Source organism: Callionymus lyra, chromosome 10 (assembly GCF_982586985.1).
Source record: "Callionymus lyra chromosome 10, fCalLyr1.hap1.1, whole genome shotgun sequence".
NCBI classification, from domain to species: domain Eukaryota; kingdom Metazoa; phylum Chordata; class Actinopteri; order Syngnathiformes; family Callionymidae; genus Callionymus; species Callionymus lyra.
Genome location: NC_141827.1, coordinates 3,330,662 through 3,355,049, shown reverse-complemented (window position 1 = coordinate 3,355,049; position 24,388 = coordinate 3,330,662). Strand labels below are relative to the sequence as shown.

At 38.9% G+C, this 24,388-nt stretch overlaps 1 protein-coding gene across 6 annotated transcripts in view; it reads left to right on the top strand.

The window, feature by feature from the left end:
- itpr1b (inositol 1,4,5-trisphosphate receptor, type 1b) overlaps nucleotides 1–24,388 on the top strand; it is an 86,272-nt gene that overhangs the window by 1,779 nt on the left and 60,105 nt on the right. For all 6 annotated transcript variants that reach the window (XR_015712946.1, XR_015712947.1, XM_087801651.1 and 3 more), the window contains exons 3-23: nucleotides 8,728–8,798; nucleotides 12,094–12,209; nucleotides 12,274–12,360; nucleotides 13,836–13,994; nucleotides 15,309–15,407; nucleotides 15,483–15,566; nucleotides 15,729–15,875; nucleotides 17,230–17,334; nucleotides 17,397–17,441; nucleotides 17,512–17,541; nucleotides 18,087–18,241; nucleotides 20,657–20,756; nucleotides 20,807–20,967; nucleotides 21,320–21,461; nucleotides 21,538–21,696; nucleotides 21,756–21,928; nucleotides 22,577–22,696; nucleotides 22,772–22,963; nucleotides 23,038–23,289; nucleotides 23,968–24,109; nucleotides 24,180–24,333. Coding sequence is in view for 4 of the 6 variants with exons in the window: in XM_087801651.1 (XP_087657777.1) it covers nucleotides 8,728–8,798; nucleotides 12,094–12,209; nucleotides 12,274–12,360; nucleotides 13,836–13,994; nucleotides 15,309–15,407; nucleotides 15,483–15,566; nucleotides 15,729–15,875; nucleotides 17,230–17,334; nucleotides 17,397–17,441; nucleotides 17,512–17,541; nucleotides 18,087–18,241; nucleotides 20,657–20,756; nucleotides 20,807–20,967; nucleotides 21,320–21,461; nucleotides 21,538–21,696; nucleotides 21,756–21,928; nucleotides 22,577–22,696; nucleotides 22,772–22,963; nucleotides 23,038–23,289; nucleotides 23,968–24,109; nucleotides 24,180–24,333 (2,693 nt within the window). In the remaining 2 variants the exon portion in view is untranslated. The remainder of the gene's footprint in view (nucleotides 1–8,727; nucleotides 8,799–12,093; nucleotides 12,210–12,273; nucleotides 12,361–13,835; nucleotides 13,995–15,308; nucleotides 15,408–15,482; nucleotides 15,567–15,728; nucleotides 15,876–17,229; nucleotides 17,335–17,396; nucleotides 17,442–17,511; nucleotides 17,542–18,086; nucleotides 18,242–20,656; nucleotides 20,757–20,806; nucleotides 20,968–21,319; nucleotides 21,462–21,537; nucleotides 21,697–21,755; nucleotides 21,929–22,576; nucleotides 22,697–22,771; nucleotides 22,964–23,037; nucleotides 23,290–23,967; nucleotides 24,110–24,179; nucleotides 24,334–24,388) is intronic.

Below are 24,388 nucleotides of genomic sequence, written 5' to 3'. Positions count from 1 at the left end.
GCAGTAACAAGTACATATGTGTAGTAGTGTCCAGTACTTGACTCTGGTGTTGTGATAGTGTAGTAACAAGTACATATGTGTAGTATTGTCCAGTACTTGACTCTGGTATCGTGATAGTGTAGTAACAAGTATATATGTGTAGTATTGTCGAGTACTTGACTCTGTTGTTGTGATAATGTAGTAACAAGGATATATGTGTAGTATTGTCGAGTACTTGACACTGGTGTTGTGATAGTGTAGTAACAAGGATATATGTGTAGTATTGTCGAGTACTTGACTCTGGTGTTGTGATAGTGTAGTAACAATTACATATGTGTAGTAGTGTCCAGTACTTGACTCTGGTGTTGTGATAGTGTAGTAACAAGTTCATATGTGTAGTATTGTCCAGTACTTGACTCTGGTGTTGTGATATTGTAGTAACAAGGATATATGTGCAGTATTGTCCAGTACTTGACTCTGGTATCGTGATAGTGTAGTAACAAGTATATATGTGTAGTATTGTCCAGTACTTGACTCTGGTGTTGTGATAGTGTAGTAACAAGGATATATGTGTAGTATTGTCGAGTACTTGACTCTGTTGTTGTGATAATGTAGTAACAAGGATATATGTGTAGTATTGTCCAGTACTTGACTCTGGTATTTTGAAAGTGAAGTAACAAGGATATATAAGTAGTATTGTCGAGTACTTAACGCTGGTGTTGTGATAGTGTAGTAACAAGGATATATGTGTAGTATTGTCGAGTACTTGACTATGGTATTTTGATAGTGAAGTAACAAGGATATATAAGTAGTATTGTCGAGTACTTAACTCTGGTGTTGTGATAGTGTAGTAACAAGGATATATGTGTAGTATTGTCGAGTACTTGACTCTGGTATTTTGATAGTGAAGTAACAAGGATATATAAGTAGTATTGTCGAGTACTTAACTCTGATGTTGTGATAGTGTAGTAACAAGTATATATGTGTAGTATTGTCCAGTACTTGACTCTGGTGTTGTGATAGTGTAGTAACAAGAATATATGTGTAGTAACAAGAATATATGTGTAGTATTGTCGAGTACTTGACTCTGTTGTTGTGATAATGTAGTAACAAGGATATAAGTGTAGTATTGTAGAGTACTTGACTCTGGTTTTGTGATAGTGTAGTAACAAGAATATATGTGTAGTACTGTCGAGTACTTGACTCTGGTGTTGTGATATTGTAGTAACAAGGATATTTGTTTAGTATTGTCCAGTACTTGACCAATGCAATATTTCAGTATATCTTGTTATATTTTCTCACAGTTTTCACTTCTCTAAAAATGTAAAAACTTGAGTTTTGATCGTAGTTGAGCAAACTACAGAAAGATTCTCACAGTTTCTTCCACTCGTGTCTTATTTCTTGTTCCTGTTTTTGTTTATATATTATTGTGTAATCTTGCCTTGTATTGAGCAAAAGTGACATTTTATTCTATATTTCACAATGACTTTGAGCTCATGAATCATCAAGACACGGCTGGTCTATGTGTTTGTTTGCGAAATAATAATAGAAAAAAGGATGCAGTACTAGTCGTCGACAGTGTAACGCTGTCTTTCCTGGCGTGTACTGGTGAGTTTCAGATCGCTACTGCCCCCTGCTGACCGGTTTTTAGAACTTGAATGTTTATGATAACAATGATATTTCAAATGCTAAAACCAGAAAATGAAATGAAGAGAGTAAGTAGCTCATTTACGCCTGTATTTGATTGAACATAATATTATTGTTCATGTGTCCCTGGATGATTGACAGGTGACACAAGCGAACACATTAGTGCCTCAACTCCTTCTGCACCACAGAGAGTGACATCTTGAAGTCATTAATCTCATCCGACTCTTATAGTCTCAATATCTCGATCCGCAATGGATGTGAGGAGAATCAAGCGAGGGGCTGCTAGGAACCCATTGTCCTCCAGTCGTGGTCCAGAACCTACTGGAGTGTCAGGAGTACGAGGTGTTCAGGACTGACGTGGCGAAGGTAAGACGGGCTGAAAACGGACCCGCACCGGATACGACGCATGAGATGAAACGTCAAGACCGGGCCAAGAAATATGTGAAGATTCTTCAAAAGTTTTATGGACGGATGAGGTGAGAGTCCCTCGTGATGGACCAGATGGGTGGGCCTGTGGTCGGATCAGTAATGGGCCAGAGAGATCCACTCCGACTCCAGCGCCAGTAAAGTGGAGGCGGTTGAACCTTTTAGGTTCGAAGATGGACTAAAACTCCCAAACTTACTGTCAGTGGAAGAAGAAACTTTCTTCAAGCAGTGGTCCAGGAGAAGAACTACTCAAAAATACCATGATTTTCTTAAGGACACTCTCCTGCATCTTCACCTGACCTGAACCCGATGGAGAACCTGTGGACCTTATGTCTCGGAGGCGTCGGTTGCTACGGCACTAAAAGTTGATGGTCAACAGATCAAGACACTGACAAACTCCATGGATGGACGCCTTTTGAGTGTAATTGAAAAGAAGGATATGTTAAGATTTATTAACATTTTGAATTGATCAGCAGCTGTTGTTCAATAATTTAGTACAACTTTTAGCCTAATAATTCTGCACGTAGTTTAGTGAATGTTCTTCAACTTCTCATCATGACCATGTTTTACACTTTATTACTTTATAAAGTTGCTCTGAAATCTGGACGAACGAGAGGTTACGAGAGTCCATGATGATGTAACAATGGCTTCACTCCTCCTCCAGCTGTAATCACGCTTTGTTTATACAACAAGTGCCTTGGAGGTGGTGACCATTGATGACGCGCAGAGACAAACCTCCATGCTTGACCAATCACAGCAGAGTGGGTGTGGTTATGGTCAACAAGATTTAATCTCCAGAAGAACAAAGTGTTTTCAGTAGGCGGAGCTTAAGATCACACACACTGATGATACAATAGAGTCACACATCACAACACACACACACACTGATGATACAATAGAGTCACACATCACAACACAAACACACACTGATGATACAATAGAGTCACACATCACAACACACACACACACTGATGATACAATAGAGTCACACAACACAACAACACACACACTGATGATACAAAAGAGTCACACATCACAACAACACACACACACTGATGATACAATAGAGTCAAACATCACAACAACACACACACTGATGATACAAAAGAGTCACACATCACAACAACACACACACTGATGATACAATAGAGCCACACAACACAACAACACACACACTGATGATACAAAAGAGTCACACATCACAACAACACATACACACACTGATGATACAATAGAGTCAAACATCACAACAATACACACACTGATGATACAAAAGAGTCACACATCACAACAACACACACACACTGATGATACAATAGAGTCACACATCACAACAACACACACACACTGATGATACAATAGAGTCACACATCACAACAACACACACACACTGATGATACAATAGAGTCACACATCACAACAACACACACACACTGATGATACAATAGAGTCACACATCACAACAACACACACACTGATGATACAATAGAGTCACACATCACAACAACACACACACTGATGATACAATAGAGTCACACATCACAACAACACACACACACTGATGATACAATAGAGTCACACATCACAACAACACACACACTGATGATACAATAGAGTCACACATCACAACAGCACACACACTGATGATACAATAGAGTCACACATCACAACAGCACACACACTGATGATACAATAGAGTCACACATCATAACAACACACACACCGATGATACAATAGAGTCAAACATCACAACAACACACACACACTGATGATACAATAGAGTCACACATCACAACAGCACACACACTGATGATACAATAGAGTCAAACATCACAACAACACACACACCGATGATACAATAGAGTCAAACATCACAACAACACATTAAAAAAAGAGAAGCAGTTTTGTGTGGATCATAAATTAGCTCCAACTTTCCATCCAAAGCGATCGATTAACTGGTTACATTTAACTCATTTGTCTCAGAAAGTTCCTCTGAGTGCTTTTCCAGTTTGTTTCTTCAAGCGCTTCCTCCATTATTCATAATTTGTTCCTAAAACCATCTTTTACTAGCTTTTAGATTCAAAATCCAAACCACAAAAACACCACAGCTCGGGCTCTGAGGTCTGTGGATCAGAATCTACTGATGGTTCCTGAACTTCAGGACCAGAGGAGAGAAATCCTTCCAGACTGTTGCTCCTAAGCTTTGGAACCATCTCTGTGTTTGATGATCTACTGACTCCTTCAAGAAACATCTGTGTTTGATGATCTACTGACTCCTTCAAGAAACATCTGTGTTTGATGATCTACTGACTCCTTCAAGAAACATCTCTGTGTTTGATGATCTACTGACTCCTTCAAGAAACATCTGTGTTTGATGATCTACTGACTCCTTCAAGAAACATCTGTGTTTGATGATCTACTGACTCCTTCAAGAAACATCTGTGTTTGATGACCTACTGACTACTTCAAGAAACATCTGTGTTTGATGATCTACTGACTCCTTCAAGAAACATCTTTGTTTGATGATCTACTGACTCCTTCAAGAAACATCTGTGTTTGATGATCTACTGACTCCTTCAAGAAACATCTGTGTTTGATGATCTACTGACTCCTTCAAGAAACATCTGTGTTTGATGATCTACTGACTCCTTCAAGAAACATCTGTGTTTGATGATCTACTGACTCCTTCAAGAAACATCTGTGTTTGATGATCTACTGACTCCTTCAAGAAACATCTGTGTTTGTTGATCTACTGACTCCTTCAAGAAACATCTGTGTTTGATGATCTACTGACTCCTTCAAGAAACATCTTTGTTTGATGATCTACTGACTCCTTCAAGAAACATCTGTGTTTGATGATCTACTGACTCCTTCAAGAAACATCTGTGTTTGATGATCTACTGACTCCTTCAAGAAACATCTGTGTTTGATGATCTACTGACTCCTTCAAGAAACATCTGTGTTTGATGATCTACTGACTCCTTCAAGAAACATCTGTGTTTGATGATCTACTGACTCCTTCAAGAAACATCTGTGTTTGTTGATCTACTGACTCCTTCAAGAAACATCTGTGTTTGATGATCTACTGACTCCTTCAAGAAACATCTTTGTTTGATGATCTACTGACTCCTTCAAGAAACATCTGTGTTTGATGATCTACTGACTCCTTCAAGAAACATCTGTGTTTGATGATCTACTGACTCCTTAAAGAAACATCTGTGTTTGATGATCTACTGACTCCTTCAAGAAACATCTGTGTTTGATGATCTACTGACTCCTTCAACAAACATCTGTGTTTGATGATCTACTGACTCCTTCAAGAAACATCTGTGTTTGATGATCTACTGACTCCTTCAAGAAACATCTGTGTTTGATGATCTACTGACTCCTTCAAGAAACATCTGTGTTTGATGATCTACTGACTCCTTCAAGAAACATCTGTGTTTGTTGATCTACTGACTCCTTCAAGAAACATCTGTGTTTGATGATCTACTGACTCCTTCAAGAAACATCTTTGTTTGATGATCTACTGACTCCTTCAAGAAACATCTGTGTTTGATGATCTACTGACTCCTTCAAGAAACATCTGTGTTTGATGATCTACTGACTCCTTCAAGAAACATCTGTGTTTGATGATCTACTGACTCCTTCAAAAAACATCTGTGTTTGATGATCTACTGACTCCTTCAAGAAACATCTGTGTTTGATGATCTACTGACTCCTTCAAGAAACATCTGTGTTTGTTGATCTACTGACTCCTTCAAGAAACATCTGTGTTTGATGATCTACTGACTCCTTCAAGAAACATCTTTGTTTGATGATCTACTGACTCCTTCAAGAAACATCTGTGTTTGATGATCTACTGACTCCTTCAAGAAACATCTGTGTTTGATGATCTACTGACTCCTTAAAGAAACATCTGTGTTTGATGATCTACTGACTCCTTCAAGAAACATCTGTGTTTGATGATCTACTGACTCCTTCAACAAACATCTGTGTTTGATGATCTACTGACTCCTTCAAGAAACATCTGTGTTTGATGATCTACTGACTCCTTCAAGAAACATCTGTGTTTGATGATCTACTGACTCCTTCAAGAAACATCTTTGTTTGATGATCTACTGACTCCTTCAAGAAACATCTGTGTTTGATGATCTACTGACTCCTTCAAGAAACATCTGTGTTTGATGATCTACTGACTCCTTAAAGAAACATCTGTGTTTGATGATCTACTGACTCCTTCAAGAAACATCTGTGTTTGATGATCTACTGACTCCTTCAACAAACATCTGTGTTTGATGATCTACTGACTCCTTCAAGAAACATCTGTGTTTGATGATCTACTGACTCCTTCAACAAACATCTGTGTTTGATGATCTACTGACTCCTTCAAGAAACATCTGTGTTTGATGATCTACTGACTCCTTCAAGAAACATCTGTGTTTGATGATCTACTGACTCCTTCAAGAAACATCTTAAGACGTTTCTATTTGTTCAGGCTTTTCCTTGATTTTCTGGAACTCCTGTTGTGTTCTCGGTAGTATCTTGACCTTTAAAGTATATACTTTATTGAATATTGTTTTGATTGTTTAAGCGCTTTGTGACCCTGGTCTGGAAAAGCGCTATAGAAATAAAAATTACTTACTTACTTACTTACTTAACATGAAACTCTTGACTAAGAAGGTCCTGGACAGTGTTGAAGATGTGGTTGACCTTTAACCCTTGTGTCACAGATGCATCACTAGTTTTAAAATAACTGATGGTTTCCCTCTGAATCTCTATGATAGTTGCTTTGTAATGAACTTGAATCGGACTCTATTTTAATGTCCGTCCTCCATCATTGAAATGACGTCTTTTTGAGTCATTCAGACGCTGCTTGTGTTTGCTCTCCAAGGTCAGCATCTCTATCCAGGGTTTGACCTCCTGCCAGGTCGCTCACCGACAGCTGCCCCCCCCTTCACTAACAGACTCATTCACAGTGTGTGTTGTGCGTCATCTCGCTTGGCAACAATCGTGCTTCGCAGCTTTTGAGGACGGACGACACGAACCGAAGTCGTTCATCACGTCTTCAGACGAGGAGCCATCGTTTCCACACCTCGCCGAGCGATCCCTGCTGTGAGCAGAGGTTCCACCTATAAATAGCTTTGTTGCGATCGTTGTTGCTTAGCCAGCATTGTCCCGAATCACGGCGGTGGCTCCAGAGGACGCCGACTTACTGCCTGGACTCACTTCATCCTCGCGCTGAAGCTCGAAAACATCTTGGTCTCGCCTCACGCTCTCAAGACTATCTTCTGAGAAGCAAACGCAATAACATCAGTCAAGGTTTTTAAGGTCGTTCATCACGGTTAGGATGAGAGGTCGACGACCTCCAGCGTGTTAAGATCCATTTAGGAATGTTCACACTAAACTTAAACTCGCATTTAAACAACGTTGACTGTTGAAACTTTAAATAGATGGATGTGTTTTTCCCAATAAAATATATTATTTAAAAACTCAAAAGTCTTTTATTTGGACAAACACCATATTGAAGAGACTTTATTGGTACTTTATCGTGTGTTTGAATCTTCAACAAATAATCTTCAACAATGATTAGTAATGTGTAAACTTTACTCTCCAAGTATTTTCAGGTTGAAAAACAAAGACTGCGATAGATTGTCAGAGCCTCACTCTGACCCCAAAATAAAACTGGCAGAAGTGAGTACAATTGTACAATTTTTAAGCTCTAGAGTTCCCTGAGGGACGATTGGAGGAATACAAACAATATTTTGGAATGAACCCTTTTATAAAGTTTGATATTATTCTGAAATGAAATATCAAAATGATTGATGTCAACTTTATTTATTTGTGAGTTTATATTAATGTTTCTTAGCGACAGTGAGCTCTGATGACTAAAGCAGCACTTTCTACGTGCTCTTAAATTATGATGTTTTTCTGAAAATATTTTTCACTAAAGTCATATCGTATCTGATTGAAATCGAGGTATTTTTCATGGAATTGAACATTTTGTCTCATTTGCCATTTATCTTCATTAGGGTTTTTAGATGATGAAAAAAGTGGTAAAGTTTCATGGAAACAATTTTTTCAGCAATTCATTCTAATCAGTTTTTTTTGGAATGAAAAGAGATTTTTACTGTTTTTTTTAAATTCAAAAACGCATATGTTTTTACAATTGCCTGTAATTTGTTGACGATCAAGATTCGATGTTACTTGGCTCAGGATTAAAAGTTTAAAAGTTTAGCAGAAATGTCTCTTCTTTAAAAAAAAAAGTGTGTTTGGGTGAATTTTTCATTTATTTTCCTATGTGTTAACATTGAAAACAGTAACAAGGTCATAAGAAATATAAGAAAAGCAGCCTCAAGAGGTCAAGAGCCAGTGTCCTTCTGAGCCGGTCCTGAGCCCGGATCAATGCAGAGGGTTGTGTCAGGAAGGACTTCAGATGTAGAACCTGTGCCAGAACCAAATCTGCGAATGGAAACTATGATTTCCATACACCAGGGTCAGAGGGAGGAGGTCCATCCTCTGGAGCGACTCCTGAAGAGCAGCAGCTCAAAGGATGGAAGGAGTAGAAGAAACGACGTTTAAGAATGAATTTGAAAATGTTTCTATTGATCTCATTGAAACCAGATGAAAGAATATGTGGATTTTTTTTTTAAATCCTTTGAATTATCATTGCAGGCTCGTGGATGATCGTTGTGTCGTCCAACCGGACACGGGTGACCTCAACAACCCGCCCAAGAAGTTCAGAGGTAACTCTCTTTCTTATCTTTGGTGAGCACAATATGATAAAGTATTTTAGCTCAATTAAAACAATCAAATAAATAATAATAATAATGTCTAATTGTACAGCGCCTTTCTAGAGCAGGGTCACAAAGAGCTTTGACAGTCACACATTACCCCATTCTCACAAACACACACACACACACACACACACACACACACACACACACACACACTGGAACTCCTGTGTTGTTCTAAGTGTTATCTTGACCTTTAAAGTATATACTTTATTGAGTATTGTTTTGATTGTTTAAGTGCTTTGTGACCCTGGTCTGGAAAAGCGCTCTACAAATATAAATGACTTCCTCACTTACTTACACTGATGGTAGTAGGCTCTTTGATATTTTCCCACGGCACACCTGACGCTCTCTCACGGCACACTAGTGTGTCACGGCACACTAGTGTGTCACGGCACACTAGTGTGTCACGGCACACTAGTGTGTCACGGCACACTAGTGTGTCACGGCACACTAGTGTGTCACGGCACACTAGTGTGTCACGGCACACTAGTGTGTCACGGCACACTAGTGTGTCACGGCACAGTGGTTGAAAAACACTGAATTACGCCACCGGTATTTATTAACAAATTCAAAGCCAAGGCAAGTTGTTGCTGTAAACACGGGCACATTTTTCAGGGCCTTACGGCGAGTGTGCTGGACGGTCACTGCAAGTCACGTGGTTGCCACGGTGAACTTCAAACCCTGAAGCATTATGGGATAATTGCATTGTTTTCTCTGTTGTTGGGACGACTGAGACGATGTTGTCATGATTTAAAGGGAACTGGTTGGTTTAGAAACATTGATTTTCTTATAGTGCGTCATCTTTCATTTACCATCCATGGATCATGTGTTTTTTTGTGACTTCAACTTCACCGATGCAGTACGTTTACGTCAAGAGTCCTGGCACTAATACCTCGTGTCCTTGTTGAGTATTTTTAGCTCTTGTTCCATTTCAACGTGTGTTCTGGTCGCTCTGACTCGGCTCCGATAACACTTGTGGTTGTTTGACGCACTTTAAATGAGTCAAATGTTGCTGATATGGTTTCATTTCCCAAAGTCAAGTGGAGTAGAAGACTGTCCTTTTTATTTCTCTAAACTTGGCTGCGATCTCACTGCACTTGAGCCACGACGACTGATGATGAAGAAACTGTAGAAGTTTAAGTGAAAGTGTGGCAGCGTTTTAAGATCATCACTGAGACACGAGATGTGTTTTTAGATCGATCGTTACAACTTAACATTCTACTGATGGTTCATAATATAATGATAAGTATTAGTATAAAACTGAAGTCTCTTCAGCATGTATTACTTGTACAGCTCACTGTACAGTATTTTGCTTCTTGCTCTTTGTTGAATTGCTGGATCTATTTTTCCTTAATCAACTATAGTCTTATTTCAACTGTATAGTGTCTTGAGATAACTTTGTTATGATAAGACACTTTAAATAAAATTGAATTGAATTGAACATGTATTTCTTGTTACAATTCCTAAACGATGAACTGTTTGTGAAAATAAATTGAAAAAGTAACTTTTTTTGTAACTATAAAATAGATAATTTACATAATTATATTCAATATAAACTGCAACTCAAGCTTAGTTGTTCTTCACTGTAGTAATCTTTTGTGTGTTTGGGTTGAGGGGCCCTCACAACAGACTCTAATATAATGTGGCCCCTAAACATGTCTCCACCAACACTTGATGTAAATCCAAGGAATCCCTGTCATGTGTGTCGGTTCTTAGAAGTGTTTCTTGTGGGTGAAGAGATGAATGTCAGGAAGTTCTACTAGTTTTTATGTGTTTTAATAACCCAAAGACTAAATACAAATAAGTGGCCATCGTGCACTTGATGATCCTTGATTAGTTAATGATGTATTTACATGAAGATATTTAAAGAAGGTCAACCGTTTTAGAGGAACTGATCGATTCGGTGAAGAGTCTATGTTTTGTGATCGACTTCTGTGTCGAAGGGCTTTGAGTGTTAAGTGTTGGATGTTGAAAGATGCTGACGGTGCAACGATGGTGCAACGAGGGGTGAAGATCAGACGAGGAGGTTCCTGGAGTTTGATGCCCTGACCGGGAAACGACCTTCACTCTTTCCTGAATATCTTTTTAGCTTAAAAAACGTTGTAACATGTCACACACTAAACAAAACCTGTCTCAATGTGGCCATTTTTTCAGACAGCTAACCAACTGTGTGTTGTGTTGTGTATTAAAGTATTATATTTGATATAGTGGTTCAGCCCTAAAAAATAGTTGTGTTGTTTCTTTCGTTACATTTGTCCGTTCTGTCTGTTTTCGTCGTCCCTCAAAATAAAAGAATTAACGATGAAAAACTTTGTATAAAATGTAATTATAAAATAATAATTTTTGTTTATTCATTTATGTCGTGGCATCATTTTCCTGGAGTGTTTAATTTGATCTCTCCATTTTTTTTTCCTTGAAACCTGTGCATTAAAAATATGTTTTGCTTCACGAGTGTCTTTTGACATCAGGAGTGAACGTTATCTATCATCAACATAAACATCTGCTGGTGACATTCACATTGTTCAAGTTGCCCTCATTTTCTCATCCTCCTCAGACTGATGTTTCCCTCTCGCCCTACTTTCCCTTCTGATCTTTGGTCCCTTTTTGGTGTCCTCCTTTTTTTCTTCTCCCATGCCACTTATCAGTTCTTCCAGCTCATGCCTCATGGCGGTTAAATCCCAGGGCACTTAAGTGTTGGCCGTATTTCTGACGGAAGCTGCCAGACTGGCTATATTTAATCTGCTCGTAACTCATTGATGTTCCTCTGGATGATACCAGTGGCTCGTTGTCTCGACCTTGAAACTCCATCGTTGTTAAGTTTGATCATTTTGTGATTCATATTTATACATGTACCTTGTATTTTTTAACAAACATTGATGTTTCAAATATGTTTGTTGGGCCCCGGGGGACATTTATGGCCCTTGAGCAGCTTTCATTTTGACCAGTTTACTGAATCTTTTGTTACATTTTTATTTTGAATAAACTTTTAAAATGTAACACAAGCTTTTATGACAAGATTTCACGAGTCAAAGAAAACAGAAAGTGATCATTTCGAGCCTGTGAATGAGGAAACTTTGCAAGTAACTGTCAAATCGTCAAATGTTATCGTTAAAAAAAAAGAAACTCTGATCCCGACACTGGACAGAAGTGGACGATGATATTTGATGTGATCCAAATGTCAACTGGTCTACTGTCTCTCTCTCTATATATTCGACCTCTAGATGACCTTTCTTGTCTCCTCCAGACTGCCTCTTCAAACTGTGTCCGATGAACAGGTACTCGGCGCAGAAACAGTTCTGGAAAGCTGCGAAACCCGGAGGCAACAGCACGACCGACACTCTTCTCCTCACCAAACTTCACGTAACGACTTGAGATGTTTAAGTCGATGTGTCTCAGCGCCAACGTGAGTCATTCTGTGTTGTAGCACGCCGCAGACCTGGAGAAGAAGCAGAACGAGTCAGAAAACCGCAAGCTGCTGGGAACCGTCATCCAGTACGGCAACGTCATCCAGGTACGTTATCGTCATCGTCATGGTTCAAGGTTCAAGGTTCATGGTTCAAGGTTCATGGTTCAAGGTTCAAGGTTCATGGTTCAAGACGCCACGAGGGAGATGATGCCGGTCCTTTTCAAACGTTGAACTTGTGGACAACAAATTGTGGACTTTTTCCGTGTCTAAAATTGCATACTTGCGTACTCAAAGTTAGTATTTTTAGTGCATAAGTGCGTCTCAATTCTTAGTATGTAAATATAGTGATCCATACACACTAAATTGTCACTAACACGCCCACAAAACTGAGTATGGATCGATGGACACTATCTACCTTAAACAGCTGCCATCTTAGTGACGTTAACAGAAGTTACGTCATATATATATATATATATATATATATATTGTATATATATTCATATTCATATACGTACAGGTGCATTTTCCGCAGCAGTAGGAGGATAAACATGTCTTCGCTGCTGATATCGGCTTAAATATCTCGCGAATATTTAGATTCTCATATTTTTTCTTTATTTCTTTTTCCAAACTTGCAAAACGTGCTGCCAGCAGGTGGCGCTAGTGTTCCTACAGCTGGTTGAAACCATACTTGAATAGAAGTAGAAGAAGACGCTGTCGCATCATCTTCCTGTTAGTGTGTAGCAGCAGAGTTTGATTTGAGACATACTATCTGTGGAGAATTAGTTACTAGTTAGTACGTACACTATCCTGATGCATACTAACTTCTAGTATACTAAGACAAGTATGCGATGTGTGTGTATCTTCAAGAATCACAATAATGTTACAGGTGTCAAACTGGTCCAGAAGAGGGCCGAGCCAGTGCAGGTTTTGGATCCAACCAGTCAAGCACATTATAGTTGAACCAATCAGGCGTCTGAAGACAGTAATCGATTGATTAACAGTCAGTGTCGCTTGTTTAAGCCGACGCCTGATTGGTTGACTCATGTGTGCTTGACTGGTTGGAACAAAAACCGGTTCCGGCTCGGCCCTTTTCTGGACCAGTTTGACAGCCCTGCAGGATGTACAGTAATATATAGTGATGGTGCAGGAAAGAAAATAGAAGAATCTGAAAAAAATATATTGATGCAGTTCTGTGGAAAATCGATGCGCTATTATAAAAAGACAATTGCTGGTTTTAAATATGTCGATATTTTCTTCCACCCCTGATGAAGACGGTCATGAGAAAAGATGATTTTATTCCCTCTGCAGTGTTTCGCTCTGATCTCTTGAAGCTCTTCATTCATGGAGATGTTCCAATCCAACTTAATCTCATTGCATGACCGAGGGTCATGAGAAACATTCTTCAATGATTGATTTAAACGACTTAACTTGGTGAAGTAGGAAAGGAAAGAAAAATGAAATGATATTTCCACTGAGGTTTTCCTCAGGGAGCTGTTCTTAGATTTACCTCCTCAGTCCTGCCATGACTCTCGTCCACTTCATCTGACAGCCTTCATCCATCTCTTTTCTTCTGCCAACAGTTGCTGCATTTAAAAAGCAATAAATATCTGACCGTGAACAAGCGTCTGCCGGCGCTTCTGGAGAAGAACGCCATGAGAGTGACGCTGGATTCTGCCGGGAACGAAGGATCCTGGTTCTACATCCAGCCCTTCTACAAGCTGCGATCGCTGGGAGACAGTGTGGGTACAGATGCCTGTGGATGACTGTGGAGCCCCAGATGGAGTTTAGTTCAGACTGAATGAACGCTTCTTACTCTTTATTTTAGAGTTGTTACTATCAATATCAACAAGTTGTATTGGACTCTTAGGTTAAATGAGTTCATTCATGACGAGTGAACAGATTTGTGTAAAACATGAAATATACAAGATTGATTCTTTCATCAATAGATACTTTGAACATGTTTAAAATAATGTTTATAACTATCGTAAATGATTGAATTCAAAATGTGCTTCGTTATGTGAATTATACAAGGATGACGTGATTTGAACATTAAACAAATTAAGTTGAATTATTTGAAAATGAACAGGTTTTAAATGCTCATGATTGTGACAAATTCATGTAAATCAATTCAATAGATTAGAAAATATGTCTGTCCGTCCGTCTCTATTGAAACATATGAATATAGACGAATAATTCAGCTAAAATAACAAGATATGTGAACAATTGTCTGGTGTATTTCCTCGCATAGAAGTTTCCTCAATAATGTTCTCAGCAGGAGACATCTCTGTGAGATCAACTCTTCCTGAGACTCGAGTGTTTATTTTGTTTATTTTCTCCAGTTTCATGTTAAATCATCCATGTTTCATCTGTGATATGTTCTCTGTTCTCTTTATCATGAATCTGTAGTAGGTTTTTCTTAGCTGCTCATCTGCGCTGGTATTTACTTCATTCATGAATTAACCTGCAAAATATACTTCAAAAAGCAACACAATTTTATGAAAAAGATTGTACCCAGACATGGAAGTGTATTGTCAAGAATCCAGCTGTGTCATATGTATCACGACACGGTGTCAACGATTCAATATATAGTAATATATAGTGATGGTGTAGTAACAAGTATATATGTGTAGTATTGTCCAATACTTGCCTTGTATTGCAAAATGCAAAAGTGACATTTTCCTCTATATTTCACAATTACTTAGATCTCATGAATCAACAAGATACGCTTCAGAAATGGTGTAAAATGAACTCGATGAGCTTTAAAAGCTGCTGGAGTCGACTGTATCCTCTCGTCCTCAGTCATCGTAGAGCTCTTGCAGGATTCCATTCTTAAGCTGCACAGGACGTAATGACTGCTGCTATCTTGCAGCTGGAAGTTAAATTGCAACACAAAAAATAAACGTGTGAATATCTATGTTAATTGTAAATTAAAAAAGAAAAACATTAAGAAAATATAAATATAATCGCCGTAGTTATTCTGTCTCGACATCCTCTCGTCATAAAACTGGACAATTCATTTGAAAACGTCTTCATTTGTGACTTGTGTTCTTCAGGTGGTCATCGGAGACAAAGTTGTTCTAAACCCGGTCAACGCTGGACAACCTCTTCACGCCAGCAGCCACCAGCTGGTGGACAACCCAGGATGCAACGAGGCACGAACATCTTTGACTCTTTCTTCCCAATCTTAACGAACCATCCGTTGATTGAGTTTTGTTGCTGCACGACAGGTCAACTCTGTGAACTGCAACACAAGTTGGAAAGTGGTTTTGTTCATGAAGTGGAGCGACAATAAGGAGACGATACTGAAGGGGGTGAGTGTGTCGTGTGTGTCGTGTGTGTCGTGTGTGTCGTGTGTGTCGTGTGTGTCGTGTGGGTCGTGTGTGTGTGTGTGTGTGGGTGTGGGTGTGTGTGGGTGTGGTTCTACTGGAGCATCTTGACGACTTTTAATGGAACGAAACCGCTTCATGTTGCAGGGAGATGTTGTTCGGATGTTCCACGCGGAGCAAGAGAAGTTTCTAACTTGCGACGACTACAAGAAGAATCAACACGTGTTCCTGAGGACGACTGGAAGACAGTCTGCCACGTCTGCAACCAGCAGCAAAGCATTGTGGGAAGTAGAGGTACAAGCGATACTTGGATACTGTTGATTAACTAGACCTTATTTTAAGATAAAAAGAAAGGTGTGAAATATTGTTTTGCTCCCTCCTCTCCTCTACCGTTACACAGCAGGTTTTACTGGTCAAATGTAGCAATAATAAAATGGACGAAACCGTAAAAACAGTAGAAGGATTGACAATTAAAACTCAGGGGCCACATTTAGTATTGTGACTGAACATATCTCAAAGTTTGATGTGAAAAAACACATTAAAAACATAAAATATGCCTAAAAATATGTATTAACTTTTCAAGAAAACAAAAATAAAATGGATATAAAAGAACTTTACTTTCTAAATATATATATATATATATATATATATATATATATAAAAACGAATAATAATAAAAAAAATGTATAGATGCGTGTGTGTGTATATATATATATATATATATATATATATATACTCAATCAAGTTATATTTATAGTCTATCCAATAAATACAAAGAATCAACACCTTTTAAACGGTGCATCAGTTGTACTGTGACATCATCAGAGCTGAATTAACAGACTCTAGAAAGTAAGTAAGTAATATTTATTTATATAGCGCTTTTCGAGACCAGGGTCACAAAGCGCTTAAACAAACAAAACAATACTCAAAACAGTACATACTTCAAAGATCAAGATAATACTGAGAACAACACAGGAGTTCGAGAAATTCAAGGAAAAGCCTGAACAAATAGAAATGTCTTAAGATGTTTCTTGAAGGAGTCAGTAGATCATCAAGAGCAAAGAGAGAGAAGATCGTTCCAAAGCTTAGGAGCAACAGCCTGAAAAGATTTCTCTCCTCTGGTCCTGAGCCGTGTGCGAGGAACCATAAGTAGATTCTGATCCACAGACCTCAGAGCCCGAGCTGGGGTGTAAGGCTGGATCAGATCAGTGATGGAAGGAGGAGCCTGACCATGAATAGATCTGAAAGTAAGAACCAGAATTTTAAAGTTGATCCTGAAAGAAACTGGAAGCCAGTGAAGAGTTTTAAGGATCGGAGAAATGCGAGTTCTTCTACTAGAGCAGGTCAGAATTCTCGCTGCAGAGTTCTGAATCAACTGCAGACGAGACACATCCTTCTTGTTAAGACATGAAAACAAACTGTTACAATAGTCCAGACGAGAAGAAACAAACGCATGGATTATAAGATCCAGATCATGTTGTGACAACATTTTCCTAAGTTTAGAGATTTTTCTAAGTTGAAGGAAACAGTTTCTGGTCAGTTTTTTTTTTCAGAAAGAAACATCATAAGAATACAATATGATAACGAAGGTTGACAACAACGATCACTGATCTTCAGTTGTTCTCGGATTTCTCCTGTTTTTCTCCAGGTGGTCCACCATGACCCGTGCAGAGGAGGAGCAGGATACTGGAACAGTCTCTTCCGGTTCAAACATTTGGCCACAGGATGGTATTTGGCTGCAGAAGTGGGTGAAGTGAGTGTCGACGCACGTCAGTGTTCGTTACTGTTTGACCAAGAAGTTCCTTTTCTTTCCAGATGAGTCCAGACATCGAGGAGGAAAGTGCTGAGCAGAGATCATCTGTACGTTTCATTCTTCCTCCACTGATGAGAAACTCTTTCAACTGATTTGTTTTCTTGTCCACTTGTACAGATGGTGGATTTTGCTCCGTTTAACTTCCAGGTAAAGTTGCAGATGTGTTGATATTTGTATTGAGTGTGAACATGTATATCAGATGCCTTCGATCTAATCTATATTCCTGCTTTATTGTATACATTTGAACACATGTAGTAAAATAAAAAGTTTCTCCTGAAAGGATATCAAACAATAAAATCAAACCAACTTATCAATATATGCTCAATCAATATTCAACAGTTTGAGTCAAAATGATAATAATAATCAAAATAGTCTATTTTAGCCTTAATATTTCCTTACAACATATTTATGTCAAATATATATTTTATGTTGATACTTGAACGAATACAACGGTTCATTATAACTCAAGCCCTGTATCGTTTGACCACAAGATGTCGCTGTTCGAAAGCCAAAGACGTAGTTCAAAAACCTCACCACTCGGTGGCAGTATTGTACAGAGTTTCGAAAGCTCCACCTGTGTCTTATCTGTTAGATTCAGTTTCAATGATTTTAAGTTAACGATTCAAAATCTTCTTACATGTACAATTTTTTCCCATTTTCTTAAACCCTTTTTTTTCTTCGCTCACTTCCAGCTGGACGCCGACAATGAAGCGCTGCGGGGTCGCCTTCGGGCCCCCCAGGAGAAGATCATGTACACCTTGGTGCCGGTACCAGACGGCATGGAAATCTCTTCCATCTTCGAACTGGACCCGACCACTCTGAGAGGCGGGGACTCCATGGTGCCCAGGTGATCACTTCAATAATAATGTAGATCAAAGAGCCTTTATTAATCTAATCTAAATGATGTATTGGTTACTTATTAACTCATTCATAATCCATTCATCTGACAGTTTAGTATCTGTTATTGTTTACACATTGTCAGACACACCTCAGCGCTAGTACAACCTGTCCTAAAGTAATAATAGCTCGAGATACACGAGTAGGTTTACGAGCCATAATTAAGATTTGACTCATCCTGACGTATCCGTCTGAGCCTCCATTGTGAGAAATACTTGTGTTTATTTTTATACTGTGATTGTGTTTTAAAAAGGTTGTTCAAATAACTTCATACTTTATAGTGTTCACGTGTTTTATAGTTCTTCAATGTGCCGTCAACATGTTTTGATCCATGAGTATGTGCCGCGAGGATACAATTATTCACAGGACCCGACAGGTACATTCTGTCCCGGAGATCTAGGTGTGAAGCAAACGTGCGGATGACGAGCAGTCATTCCTCCGGCGCGTTGCATAACATCTCATTGTCATAAGTGCCTTTGTGTCACCTCGTCAGGTGCGAGGGTGCGTGCTAGCCCCGCCCCCTCGCACCTGAAATAACCCTGCTCCTGCTCTCCAGCCCGCCGACTTACTTGTGCACAAAGGTAAGCTTGTAAGCTTCGGGGGAAGTTACGCAACACCTGAACACAGCTGCAGTCTAGTGAGCGTCTGTGTGTGGAAGCTTTAGTGCTCAGAGGTGGTGTGAAGATACAGGTCAACGCTCGCCGCTTATCAGATAGAGTGACTGATTAGAGGCTCAAGGTTTCACATTTGTTTCCTTTCACTTATATTCGCCACAAAAACATCAATGTTTATGCAATGAAATCGCTACATAAACACAAATTACACACTTGTTTTCAAGAATTTGTCGGAACACGTCGCGATACAGTGTCAACCACACTTCCATGACCTTTAAAGTTTATACTTTATTGAGTATTGTTTTGATTGTTAAAGCGCTTTGTGACCCTGGTCTGGAAAAGCGCTATATAAATAAATATTACTTACTACTTACACACATGTATTGTCATATATTGTGATACTGTTCAAACATCCGCTGTATCCTCTCGTCCTCAGTCATGGCCAGGATCTCGCTTAATCTGCTACACACAAACGCTTTGAATATGCAGATTAATTGTAAGTTAAAATAATATTATTGTTTATTTTATACTCACTTTATTGAAATATAAATCGTAAAATAACTAGGATAAAATAAAATATGATTTTAAAGCCTAGAAAATAAAGAGAATCGATAAATATTATATATTATATTATTATATTGAGTCATTATCGTAATATATATATATATATATATATATATATAGTGTATCAATATTTTCTCACATCACCAATATTTGAATTGTCATATTATACAGTAGTACTGCAACTAACTCAGTTCTATTTTTGATTCAATCATTTTTATAATTCGTTTTGTCAATATCTTTTTTTACTTAAAAGTATTTGTATATAATTGTTTTACTAGTGAGAGTACTACTATTGTCAGTACTTCTACTATTGGCTGTCGTTGAGTCATAATTGAAATGAATGATTCTTATTCGAATGTGTCTTTAAAAATATTTAGATATTAAAATATTTGAATTATTTTATGAATCTCATTTTATTTAATTGATATTGTATTTTGTTTAATTGTTTAATGTCATCACAAAAAAAAATTATTCGTTTACAAAACTTGAAACAAAAGTTTCTCATCTGGTTACTGAGGTTAAATGATACAGATTTGGTTTTCAGCGCGAAGTAGATGATTTACTTGTATTTATTTTGTTGTATCTTTATTAAAGCAGCTCTGGGTAGTTTTGTGTACCTTAATATTTTGGTACTAAATAACTAGTGCAGACACGTCAACTTAAAACTTTTTGAATGACTCATATTGTGACTTGAGGTGTTTTGTGTTATTTTTATTTTCACTGTAAAAGTTCTTGATGGTGTGAACATGATACATATCACTGGTTATGTTATTAACAAAGCCGTCACATGATATTCCATTACAATCTGATTCATGACCTCATCAGTATCATCCTTCATTCATCAATGAAGTCTGGAAACATTCATCAACTGCAACAAACCGGGAAACTTTGCTACGTTTAGCGAGTGCTCATGGGAAATGTAGTCTCCCGTCTAAACACTACCATTTTAGTCCACTGGTGGCGCTCGACTTCAAATCGCATAGAATCGCTTTAATATTTTAAAAAGGTTTAATTGAATCCGTTGACAATACTTATAGAGCATATAGTGCCACCTAGTGGTTTTTGAAAATGAGAAGTGAATACTTAACATCTCCTACCAAACAGATCATTCTTTGACCTTGAGCATCTATTTTTTTCTTCTCTCCGTTTCTCGTTTGACCTCCCGATTCTCTGTCCTTACTTTCCAGGAGCTCCTATGTGCGTCTAAAGCACCTGTGCACGAACACCTGGGTTCACAGCACCAACAACCCGATTGACAAAGAGGAGGAGAAGCCGGTCATGTTGAGGGTGAGTTTGTGGCTTCACTTGATGACATGTTTCTAACATCCTGTGAACAGATCGGCACGTCTGGAGTGAAGGAAGACAAGGAAGCGTTCGCCATCGTACCGGTGCCTCCGGCAGAAGTCAGGGATCTAGATTTTGCCAACGATGCGAGTCAAGTGCTGGCGTCCATCGCAGGAAAGCTGGAGAAGGGAACCATCACTCAGAATGAAAGGAGGTGAAGTTGCTCGTCAAGTTATGACAGATGAATACAAACCTTCTTTGAAGAGTTTGATGGGAAAACAAATGAAGAGTGTCAGGAGTGACATCATAGAGTTTCAGGTTCTAAATATAAAGCACTTAAATCTTCTTCCAGTGAAACACAAGAAGTTCTCAGAAACGTGGTCAGTATTTTGGAATTACCGTCGACACTTGGCAGCTTCACTGTTTGCTGTTTTCATCTCATTTGATCATCATGTCATAAAATGCTACAAAACATCTCAAACATGTCAAAATGAAGTGGACCACATTAAATGACGACCCTCGACCAGACTCGTCTGAATGACTTTGGTCCAATCGTTTGTTGGCAGGTTTGTGACAAAACTCCTGGAAGATCTGGTGTTCTTCGTGGTGGACATCCCCAACAGTGGGCAGGATGTTCTGGAGATCATGGTGAACAAGCCCAACCGAGAAAGACAGAAGCTCATGAGAGAACAAAACATCCTCAAACAGGTTTGATCCGAAAAATACAAAAAATCCTCCTTTAAGTTGGTTTTGTTTCATCGTGAACGTCTCCCTGAACCCTCAGATTTTCAAACTCCTCCAAGCACCGTTCACGGACAGCGGCGACGGCCCGATGCTGCGACTGGAGGAGCTTGGAGATCAGCGTCACGCTCCCTTCAGACACATCTGCAGGCTCTGCTACAGAGTTCTACGGCATTCTCAGCAGGACTACAGGAAGAACCAGGTGTGTGGAGGAAGCAGGTGTGACGACCGTGTTCTTGTAACCACGTCTACCTTCTGCAGGAATACATCGCCAAACAGTTCCGCTTCATGCAGAAGCAGATCGGATACGACGTTCTGGCTGAAGACACCATCACGGCGTTGCTTCACAACAACAGGAAGTTGTTGGAAAAGCACATCACGGCTGCCGAGATCGACACGTTTGTCACTTTGGTTCGGAAGAACAGGGAGCCGAGGTTCGTCAGATGATGATTATTGATGCACATGTGACTGATGGATAAATAGTTAAATATTTGTTGTTCTCGGGTCCACATGTTGGCTCAGTGGCATCAGAATATTGATCGGTTGAATTTAACATTTCAAATGTTAAAACTTTTTTTTTAAGCATTTAAAATATTTTTTAACAAGTAAATTCTTCATTTTTGTATTTTGTTTATTTATTCCTTAATTTAAATAACACAAATAATAATTTGTATATTTAAAGTATATTTTGCTTTATTTAAAATGATTGAATAAAGATACAAATTAACTTTTTTTTACATTTATTTTTTGATTCTTTAAATTAGAATAAAAGAATAAAACAAATATTCCTTTTAAATTAAATTTCAAATACTAGTAAAAAAGTGCCAAAGCCTTCAAAGTGAAACAAGAACATTTTGTTTTTTAATTATTGGAATTACAATTTTAAACATTTTGATAATTCAGAATATTTGAATTCAATTATTCAATAAAAACACATTTTGCCTTTTAATATAGAAATAATTTGATTCAATTATTCATGAAAATCCTGGATTGGTCATATTCTGATGACACTGAAACACTTCCATAGTTGTATTTTTCAACTATTTTAAACTATCATTTAAGGTTCACGTTGCTTCCCTCAGGTTCTTGGACTATCTCTCAGATCTCTGTGTCTCCATGAACAAGTCCATCCCGGTGACACAAGAACTCATCTGCAACGCTGTGCTGGACCCTTCCAATGCAGACATCCTCATAGAAACAAAGTACTCTCTGAAAATTTGCCGCTTCCTCCTCCAGCTCTTGCGCTGACTTTGGTACGTTGTGTGTTTTTACTTCAGGCTGGTTCTGTCGCGCTTCGAAATCGAGGTGGCGACGAACGGCGAGCAACCGTTGGAGGCGGAGGACGAGGAGGAGGTCTGGCTCTTCTGGAAGGATAACTTTAAGGAGGTCAGGAGTAAGAGCGTCCGAGAGTTGGCCCAGGATGCCAAGGAGGGACAGAAGGAAGACCAGGAGGTCGTGAGCTACTACAGGTCGGACCTCCGATGGAAAAACTTCTCCCACACATCATCAGTCCAAAAGTGAAAAACTGTTTCTCTACCTCCAGGTGTCAACTGAATCTGTTCGCCCGCATGTGTCTGGACCGTCAGTACCTGGCGATCAATAAGATCTCTGGTCAGCTGGATGTGGATTTGATTCTGCGTTGCATGGCGGACGAGGACTTGCCGTACGACCTGCGGGCCTCGTTCTGCCGCCTGATGCTGCACATGCACGTGGACCGCGACCCTCAGGAGCAGGTCACGCCCGTCAAGTATGCTCGGCTTTGGTCCGAGATTCCTTCTCAGATCGCGATTGACGAGTGAGTTCAGTACTTTTGAGTTGTATTGCGACATAAGATTGAACGTATTTGTTTCCGGCTCCCTCCACTGTTGCAACAGTGTAATTGCATTGTTGTGAAAACAAGTGATTCCAGCCTGCAAGCCAGTCCAGTACACCTCTATCTTGTGATTATTACAGTCAAATCAAATTTTCAATGTTGAAACTTTCCAAAAAGTTATAGAACATTTTCCATATTTTCCAAAATTTGTCCAGTTTACCTTTCACACAAAAACTTATTTTTTCCAAGGCTACATAGAAAGTCAATCATTTTAGCCATCAGGAGATACTGCAAGCAACAACATTTTTCCAGGAAAGGGCAATGCATCGCTTTGCTTCAAGAAAACAAATGTTAAGTAACGTCTTAATGTTTCTCGAGGTCACAAAATCAGCAGGATAGACATTCAAAATACAGAGTTATAATGTTTTTTAATTTTTGAGAAGCTGTGAAGAAATGAATGCAACTGACGTCTCCGATGCACGGCGTTGAGGCAGTTTAGTGTTGACCTGGCAGGTTGTGCGAAGTTGTGTAGTTACAGCAAAGTTAAAATAATCAAGTGCCTCATTTAAAAGTGTCCTCGACTGAATCATCACAGAAATATGAAACAAATATGTGGTGGTGCTGCTTTAAAAGTGCCATTTTTTATTCTTCCTTCCAAAGCTACGACAACGATGGGACCACGAGAGATGAGATCAAGGAGAGATTCTGCCTGACCATGGACTTTGTGGAGAACTATCTGAGAGAAGTGGTTTCACAAAACATCCCCTTCTCTGACAGAGAGAAGAACAAGCTCACGTTTGAGGTTTTTATCTGATCCCGGAACTGCGTAAAAGCTGAATCATCTCTGAACTAAAAGTATTTCTTTTTTCAAGGTGGTGAATCTCGCAAGAAACCTCATTTACTTTGGCTTCTACAACTTCAGTGATCTCCTGCGATTGACGAAGATACTGCTGAACATTTTAGATTGTGTCCACGTCAGCACTGTTTATCCCGTCAACAAGATCGAGAAAGGAGAAGAAAACAAAAGTAAAAGTTATTTGCTCTTCACTTTTTAGCTAAATCTTTTGAGTAAAAATGTGTT